This window comes from Mandrillus leucophaeus, unplaced genomic scaffold (assembly GCF_000951045.1).
Source record: "Mandrillus leucophaeus isolate KB7577 unplaced genomic scaffold, Mleu.le_1.0 Scaffold789, whole genome shotgun sequence".
NCBI classification, from domain to species: domain Eukaryota; kingdom Metazoa; phylum Chordata; class Mammalia; order Primates; family Cercopithecidae; genus Mandrillus; species Mandrillus leucophaeus.
This window is the reverse complement of record NW_012108574.1, coordinates 426,890-436,076: the sequence shown is the minus strand read 5'-3', so window position 1 is coordinate 436,076 and position 9,187 is coordinate 426,890. Positions and strand designations below refer to the sequence as shown.

General features: G+C 51.1%; 1 protein-coding gene across 2 annotated transcripts in view; it reads left to right on the top strand.

The window, feature by feature from the left end:
• Positions 1–9,187, top strand: part of CD276 (CD276 molecule) — a 36,681-nt gene that overhangs the window by 13,125 nt on the left and 14,369 nt on the right. Inside the window, exon 2 of one of the 2 annotated variants that reach the window (XM_011967118.1) lies at positions 7,944–8,076. In XM_011967118.1, coding sequence (XP_011822508.1) covers positions 7,998–8,076 — 79 coding nt within the window. In that variant the 5' untranslated portion in view covers positions 7,944–7,997. Of the gene's footprint in view, positions 1–7,942; positions 8,077–9,187 lie in introns of those variants that run through there. The other variant, XM_011967120.1, reaches the window with a different exon arrangement.

The following is a 9,187-nucleotide window of genomic DNA, read 5'->3' as shown; positions in this document are numbered from 1 at the left end:
AGTTACAGATAATAGAAAACTAGCTCAAGCACATTTAAGAAAAAAAAAAAAAAAAAAAAGACTGGTTCAGGTACGTAGGCAGTCTGTGTGCAGCTTGCTTCAGGGCTTAAATGATGGTTTTAGGGCTCTGTATCCTTCTAGCTTCCATCTCTGCCTCTGTTCATTTGTTTGGATCAATTCTTTAGATTGTTAGTAGCAGATAGATTTATTGCTAACAGTCCCAGACCATATCCTTCTTAGCAATCTCAGCAAGAAAGAGACTTTTTTGATGGCTGCTGCAGCAAGGCTCTGGGGAAGTCTCTGACTGGATATGGCTTGGCTTACAGCTCATTCTCGAACTAATCACTGAGTAGGGGCAGGGCAGGGTTTCTCCAATGAGCCAGGTCTTGTAACATGCCCAGGCCCTTAGCTGGGAGGACAGCTTCACCAGTACAGCATGGACTGGTCTCCCTGCAGGAGTGTGGAGCCTTCCTACCAGAAGGGGCCAGCATAGACCAAGAGAAGGGCACTGTAGAATAAAGGACATGGAGCAAAATAACTGTTAAGACTAGCTACCAGAGACAGAGATAATCTGCTCAGCCTTGAATTTGCCTCTTTGTCAAGGAAACAAGGAGCAGAAGATGCTAAGAAGGAATTGAGGTTTAGGCCAAGTGGGGAGGTGCTCATCTGTTTTAATTGGATTTGTCTTGCCCCTGGGATTGCTTGTCCTGGTATAGGGTGAACTTGGAGATAGTATCTTTGAGAAGCTGTCAGGGATATTTCAGGCCAGTCTAGGGTAGAAGAGGGTTGGAGATGTGGGTCGCAGTATTCCACAGTTTCCTGCTGTGCACAGATTCAATCCAGAGTCCTCATCTACCTCCCTCACTACCTCCCTTGCTTTCTCTCCTGAGTCTTAGCCTCTCCTGGAGTCCCATCTTCCCAGAATATGCTGTGGACATCTCCTCTTCTGGAACCAATGAGCAAGTGAGCACTTGAAGAAGAGCCCACTAGTAGGCACTTGCATGACTTCACTGGGGTTTTGCAAATGCACTTCTTTTCTTTTTCTTCTCCATTTTATTGGTCCCCAGCCAGAAGCAGTGAAGCTTCTCTCTTTTTTTTCATTTTATTTTTTTTTTTTGAGACGGAGTCTTGCTCTGTCGTCCAGGCTAGAGTGCAATGGCGCGATCTCGGCTCACTGCAACCTCCGCCTCCCGGGTTCACGCCATTCTCCTGCCTCAGCCTCCCGAATAGCTGGAACTACAGGTGCCTGCCACCACACCTGGCTAATTTTTTTGTATTTTTAGTAGAGACGAGGTTTCACCGTGTTAGCTAGGATGGTCTCGATCTGTTGACCTCGTTATCCGCCTGTCTCAGCCTCCCAAAGTGCTGGGATTACAGGCGTGAGCCACCGCACCTGGCCGCAGTGAATCTTCTCATGACAGCCCTGGGGATGAGATGGGTAGATGGGAGCTGGGTAGCAGCACAGGTAGCACACTCCTCACCCCAGTGTACTGAATGGTGGGTGGACATTGATCCAGGGACAGATGGTGCTGTGGGCTTTCCTATTCCTGTCCTCTCTCTGAGGACCTTGATGACACCCAAACACAAACAGAGAGAGGAGAGTAACCTTTTCAGATGATATTCATTCATTCTTTTTTTAATCCACCAACAAATTATCGAGCATTGTCTATGCACCAGGAACGGTCAAAAGAGTACTTCAAAAGATCACGACAGGGCTACACAGCATTGTAAATATAGTTAATGCTGCCGACTTACACACTTAAACCTGGATAAAATGGCCAACTTCATGTTACATATATTTTACGACAGTGAAAAAAATGTTGTGGCAGTTGGAGGAATGGACTCAGTTTAACTGGGTGAAATAGAATAGTAACAAATGAAATATCATATAAAGCTCCACCCCATTCTCAACTCCATCAGAAGAGGTTGGCAGAGGTGTGGATTAGCAGCAGTGAGTGTGAGTGACTTCTCATGGTTGGCTGCAGATTTGATAGTCTGTCATTTTGGGTTGTTTTGGTGAATAGTGTGACATGGTTGCTCAATGGTGACTTCGTCGAGGAAGATCAAATACATGCAGGGCTGTGATAAGGAAGGGGGCAGACTTGTTCTGTGTGGTCCAAGGGGTCAGATGAGGACTGTTGTGGGCTGTATTGGCAGATAAATTTGGGCTCAGTGTAAGGTAGAGCTTCTCATTGATGAACTCTGTCCAAAAGCAAGTGGATAGCCCATGGAGGCCATGGGTGCCCATCACAGGGGAGGGCAAACAGATTGTGTGTATGCAGGGAGGCAGGGGGGCAGAGAAAGGTGCCCTGTTCTGATACTTGACCATTAATTTCTGCAGTTTCCCCAGAATTTGTTCTCATGGCATCATCTCCTCAGTGACCCCACCTTTGGCTCTGTCACCACCATTGCATGAATGACTGCCCTGTCCCTCTGTTCTGAGCTGCAGCTGGGTGTGTCTGGGAGTCCGTAGGACATTTTGGTGTGGATGATCCATAGCTCGAGCTCAGTAGGAGCTGATCTTCCTCCTCCACATGCTTCATTTCCACGTCTCCCCATCTTGTTATGGGTGTCCATGTTTGCCCATTGCTCAAGCCTTCAGTGCCCCCTTCACACCTCCAGCCCCTCCCTCAATACAAGTAGTCCCCAAGCCTGGTCATTTCTGCCCTTGACATTTGTCCAGAGCTGGGCTCATGCATCACTCAGTGACTCTGATGAGATAGTCTCCTGTTTGTGTTTTGAGATACCTATTTTAGATGTGGTTTCCTTTTGTGGCTCTGAGCAGTGGCAGTGCTCATGGGGTAGGGAGAGGGGGAAGAGAAGGAGAAAGTAAGGGTGGGATGGCTCCTTAGTTAGTTCAGATGCTATAAGAAAGACTCAAAATAGCAGTGACTTATGCTAGAAGAGATGTTTATTTCTCACCCATGTGACCATATGGGTATATCCAGGGCTGATACTACAGTCCCTCAGGGTTCTTCTGCCTGCTGCTCTCAGGGTGTTGCCTTTGGTAGTACGATCGCCACTCCCACACACCACATCTGTGTTCCAGCCAGTGGGAAGGGGGAGGGGAAAAGGAGGGGAGGGCGTGCTTCTCTCTTTAAGGGCATGATCCAGAAGTTGTACACACCAGTGTACACATTACATGGCCACACTCAGCTGCAAGTAAGGCTGGGATCTGCAGTCGTTAGCTGAGTGGCCCTGTGCCTAACTAAAAATGCTATGGAAGACGGGGAGAGCTGGGTGTGGTGGCAGCACCTGTAGTCCCTGCTGCTTGGGAGGCTGAGGCAGGAGGATCACTTGAGCCCGGGAATTCAAGGGTGCAGTGGGTTCTGATTGCACCACTGAACTATGATGTTACCACTCTAGCCTGGGTGACAGAGCGGGACCCTGTCTCTTAAAAATAAAAGGGAGAAAATGGGTGCAAGTGGACAACAACTAGCAATTTCTGCCACAGTCACTTTGTGCATTTTAAGTGTGAACTGCGTGGCTGTGAATTGGCTAAACCTTAAGGATATAGTCCCTGAAAGCATCAAATACTGATAAAGTTCCACCAGAATCCACAAAGCTTTTCTTTTATAGGTAGGAACACTGAGCTCAGAGAAGAGAAGTCGCCTAGTTAAGATTGCATAACAAAGTGTCAGAGCTGGGACCAGAACCCCAAACTTTGGGCTCATTTTCTAGAATTCCAAGGAGATCTGGCTGAGAGGCAGACAGGCAGTGTCAGGAGGATGGGTCTCTGGAGTTCAGGAAAGGGCTACCTTTCCCAGCGTGGCTACCTGGAGAGCTGCTCATGACTTTTCAGGGATCACCTTTGGGGTTATGCCTTTGAGGTGCCTCCAAGTCACCCTGACTATATCATAAATAGTATACTATACCGAACTGCAGTGATCTACCCACGTGTCCCTCTTCCCTATTAGAATCTGCTCCTTGAGGACAGACGTGTATCTTAGTCATCTCTGCCCCTAGTACTTCCCTACCAGGAGCTCCGTAAGTAGAGAAATGAATTACTAAAGATATGAATGCATGTAGATTCAAGGACTCCTTCAGTTGCAGACAATAGAAACTTAGCTCAAACTGGTTTAAGGAAAAAAATGGTAGGCTCAAATATCTGGGCAGTCTAGGTCTGCAGCTTGCTTCAGGCATAGCTGGATCCAGGGACTTGTCTGACATTTTCAGAACTCTGTGTCTCTCTGACCCTTTTTGTCCTCTTTGTGGGAAGTGTTGCCCAAGGAGCGCCTGCGGGGACTGGGAGGAAGTCGGGGGTTAGGAGGAAGTGGAGTGATGTGGGTGATTATGGTGGGGGCAAGGAGACCCTCTTGGGCATCCCCAGGCCCAGGGCATTTTGGCCCCCAGCCCAGGTGCAGTCTGGATTTGTTGTTGTAGCTTTCTGAGGGCACATCTTGGGTCACCTCTTGGGAGCCTCCCTATGGCCCTGCTTCTGCAGGGTTGGATGCCCTTGCTGTACCTTAGGCTGAGGACAGCCTGAGCGCTCACTCCTGCTGCTCTGTGAAAGCCCAAGGTGCTCTGTGGTTTTGGTATAGAGCAGGAAGGAGGAGGAGCAGGAGTGGGTGCTGGCGGGTGACTCACGTGGAGGGGTGGCACATGCTGACTCCAGGGCAGGTCCTGGCTGGGGATGAAATTCCCCTTTGTGGAAAACATTGTTGTGGGGGTGGGGTACACAGGCAGCATGAGGCCTGCGTGGCTGCACGTGGCTCTGGGTTCCGGGATGCCCAGCTCTGTGTTCCCAGGCCACTCTCCCATTATCCAGGAGCACTTCCTTTCTGAGCTCTGTCTTTGTCTCCTGTCTTCAGCTCCTTCAGGCCCAGCTGTCAGGGTAGGGGTCTCTGGGTGCCGTGGACTCCTCTGGTCTCTTTGCTTCTGGACTGTCAAACTCCTTCTCTCCAGGGCAGGTTTCCAGGATCCAGAGTCTAGGAAAGGAATGAAAGGGAGCAAGTCCCGGGCCCAGCCCTGGAAGTTCCTCATCTTCCCTCTGGAGGGAAGGGCAACTCAGCCCTGGGAGAGCCTGGGTAGGTCTGATCAGGGGAGGTGCCCTCTGCTCCCTGCACCTGCCCAGAGTGGCAGGAATTAGCCTGATATATGAAGGAGACAGTTATATGAAGGGTCTTGAGTGCCAGGCAGAGGAATGGGGTCTGACTTCTATAGTGAATGGGGAGCCATGGGAAGTTCTTGAGAGGGGAGGGACATGGGCAGATTCCTGTCTTAGGTCCTAAGAGAAGGTACCTTAGAGAATGGGGCTGGCAGGGAAAGAGAGGAGCAAGCAGGGCCAGTGAGCAAAGATGGAAGCTTGAGAAGCAGGGTGGAAAGTGAGGGAGGTGGCCCAGGAAGAACCCACAGGCCTTGGTTCAGTCTGGGGGTAAAAAGAGGAAGGGAGACGTGGAATCTGGGCGTCCGTTCATCCTTAGCCCTGGTGCTTCCCACAGGGGGTGGGCAGGTTGTGCAGGCAGCTGCCTGCTGGATCTTCCTGTGGGCCTCAGGGTGGCCCTTGTAGGGCAGGCAGGATGTGGTGCCTGCCAAAGGTGCTTTATGAATGGAGCCCGGGAAGACTGCTGACTCAGCAGGCGGCAAGGCTTTGAGGCCGGAAGCGTCTGGAAAGGAAGTGGCTGCTCAGGGCTTCCCCACTGTAGACAGCTGGGAGAGAAGGGGGGCTGGCCAGGATGCACATGGTTTGGCTGAGGGACTCCCTCAGCCCAGCTGCTGGGGGTGTGTGTGTGTAGGAGTGGAGGGTGGTGGGGGGCGGGTGTGCCTGGCTGGGACTGGAAGGATTGAGGCTGGGCGCCTGGGATGGAATTGAGGCTAGCAGCTGTTAATGAGGTTTGCTCTGCGGAAGGGTGGAAAGGTGTAGCAGAATTGGACTCTTTTCAGCTGTGCTGACTGGCAAATTATTTGACATTAACAAAGTCACTTATCTGGGCTTTAATTTTTTTTTTTTTTTTTTTTTTTATTGAGTATTGCTCTATTGCCTAGGCTGGAGTGCAGTGGCGCTATCTCCGCTCATTACAACCTCTGCCTCCTGGGTTCAAGCAATTCTCCTGCCTCAGCCTCCTGAGTAGCTGGGATTACAGGCTTGCACCACCACGCCCAGCTAATTTTTGTATTTTTAGTAGACATGAGGTTTCACCATGTTGGTCAGGCTGGTCTCAAACTCCTGACCTCATGATCCGCCCACCTCAGCCTCCCAAAGTGCTGGGATTACAGGCGTAAGCCACCGCACCCGGCCATGGGCTTTGATTTTTTTTAAAGTCCTGCAAAAATAGGACCAAGTGGTATAGCCTATCTCCCAGGGTGTTAGGAGGACGTGAAATCATTTCTATTCTGGTTGATCAATGTTGGTTGGCATAGATGTGGCTTGATCAGGACATGGTGCGAATGTTTAGGCAGCAGCTGTCAGACTCAGGGAGGAGGTGTGTGCAGCCTGGAGGGTGGCTGGGATTGGGAGCAGGGCTGGACTTAGGGATGTCCGCTCTTCCCATCCCCAGCTCAGGCCTGACCTGCAGCCACAGACCTGCCTCTTACTCAGTCCTGACTCCAGCCTTGGGGTCATCCCCAGTCCTTGCCTCTTCTACTTCTGATCTGTCTTGGTCACTCAATACAGATATATTAAGCTACCAAATGTTCTCTCTCTGCATTCCCACACTCATACACCTAGTTGCCTCCTAAAACTCTGTCCTAGAAGCTTCTTTGCAAATACTGCTGACTTCACACAAGCTGTACTGAACCCTTCCATTTTCTCTGCCTCAGTGAATGCTCCACCCTGTCACTGAGACTTGAAACCACAGCCAGCCTGACTGCTCTTTCTCTCTACCCAAGTCCTCAAATGCTGTCACTTTTACCCAGACATGCTTTCTCTCTTTTGTCTGCCCCCTCATTTATTCCACCACTATCCCTTTCTACAGGAATGGCTATAATAGCCTCTTTTTTTTATTTTTATTTTTATTTTTTGAGATCGACTCTCGCTCTGCACTCCAGTCTGGAGTGCAGTGGCGCAATCTTGGCTCACTGCAACCTCTGCCTCCTGAGTTCAAGCGATTCTCCTGCCTCACCCTCCCAAGCAGCTGGGATTACAGGTGCCCACCACCATACCCAGCTAATTATTTGTATTTTTAGTAGAGATGGGGTTTCACCATGTTGTTCAGACTGGTCACAAACTCCTGACTTCAAGTGATCCACCTGCCTCAGCCTCCCAAAGTGCTGGGATTATAGGCATTAGCCAACACACTCAGCCTGAAAGAGCCTTTTAGCTGGCCTCTCCCTTGCCCTGATACAATCCAGTCTGTGCCCAGGAGCTAGAGTGAGTTTTAAGCATTGTTGCCTAGATTATGTGTGATTAAAACGCTCCCCAGTGATTCCCATTACTCATAGAAAAAACTAAATTCCTCACTAGTCTCTCAAAGCCCTGCTTGATCTGGCTGAAACACACCCTCCCATCAGATGGGGGTGGAGGTGCTATCAGATTAATTTTCATGAAGCTCTGCTCTGACCATGTATTTCCCTTATTCAGGAAGCTTCAGTGGCTCCCAGCTGCCTTTAGGATACAGTTCACACCTGTCAGCCCATCTCTAAGTCTGGTCCCGACAGGAGCTCCTGCTCTGCCCTACCAGCTACTGCCAAATTAATCTGCACACATCCTAGCCCCAGAGCAAGCCAACCTTGCCTTCACCTGCTGCCTTGCCTCCTCTTCCTTATATTTGGATACATCTTAGCTGAAAGGGTGGATCGCAGCTGCCCTCTGCCCCATCTTCCCTGTCAGGCCTCCCCAGGGACTCCCTGCCAAGCATCTCAGCAGGGGGCCCTGTGGGGTATGGGAACGAAGACCTCCCAGTGGGCAGTTGCAGCCTTCCCCACTCTGGTCCAGGAGAGATGAGGCGAGAGACGGTCTGGGGAGAACCTTTGGAGACAAAGGCTTTGCATCCTCTTCCTCCTAGGCAGGGGCAGCCTTCCACCACGGGGAGCCCAGCTGTCAGCTGCCTCACAGCAAGATGCTGCATCGGCGGGGCAGCCCTGGCATAGGTGTGCACGTGGGTGCAGCCCTGGGAGCACTGTGGTTCTGCCTCACAGGTGAGGGTAGCAGCATGGGGACTGGAGGGGAGGGACAGTGATTGTGGCAGTTGGGGAGGGGGTGCCCACGCCTGTCAGGGGTCCTGCCAAGCCAGCTCTGGCTAGCAAGGCCATACCTTACTTCCACCTGTGGGATCCAGTAGGCAACTCACTTTACTGTTCTTAGCCTCCATTTCCTTGTCTGTAAAATGGGAACATGAGTGCTAAATGTGATCGTGTTGTTTCTTGAATACACTGTGTGTGCCCCCTCCCAGGACCTTTCCACTCGCTTTTTCCTCTGCCTGGAACTTTCTGCCCCTAAATGTCTGCATGACTAGATCCCATATTTTGTTGAGGTCTTTGCTCAGTCTCACCTCCTCTTAAGGCTCTCCTGGCTCCCTTGTATAAAATAGCACACTGCCGCTCCTCCCTCCCTATCCCTGGCCTCCCTGCATTATTCTGCCTAGAGTTGCCCCCACCTGGCATTTTCTTGCTTCCTCCCTGTTCAAAGAGCAGGGTCCATCCCAGGGCCAGGGCGGCTGCTGCATAGTAGGTACCCAATAACTGTGTAGAATAAACGATGTGACTCTCCCCACACAGTGCACTCAATAATAATAGCTATTTTAATAATATCCTCACCGCATTTCAAATTCTCATCAGCATCTCTGCTCTGAGACAGCTTCCTCTGTGGGGAAGACGAAGCTGAGTGTCTGGCGCCATCTTGTGACCGTAAAGAAGTGGTGCCTGTCTCTACCCATGGCTGCTCTGATTTCTCTAGAGCAAGAAAGGGTTTTGTCTGGGTGACTTACCAGGTTTCATTCCCCCAAATGCCCCCTCCAAGGGACACTCTGGTCCGACTGACAGGGCATGAGAACTGGCCTGGGGCACCAGGGGTTTCAGCAAGAGATCCAAGACTAGCTTAAGAACTTTAGAGATCTCAGCCGGGCGTGGTGGCTCATGCCTGTAATCCCAGCACTTTGGGAGGCGGAGGCGGGTGGATCACGAGGTCAGGAGCTCGAGACCACGGTGAAACCCCTGGCGCGGTGGCGGGTGCCTGTAGTCCCAGCTACTCAGGAGGCTGAGGCAGGAGAATGGCGTGAACCCGGGAGGCGGAGCTTGCAGTGAGCCGAGA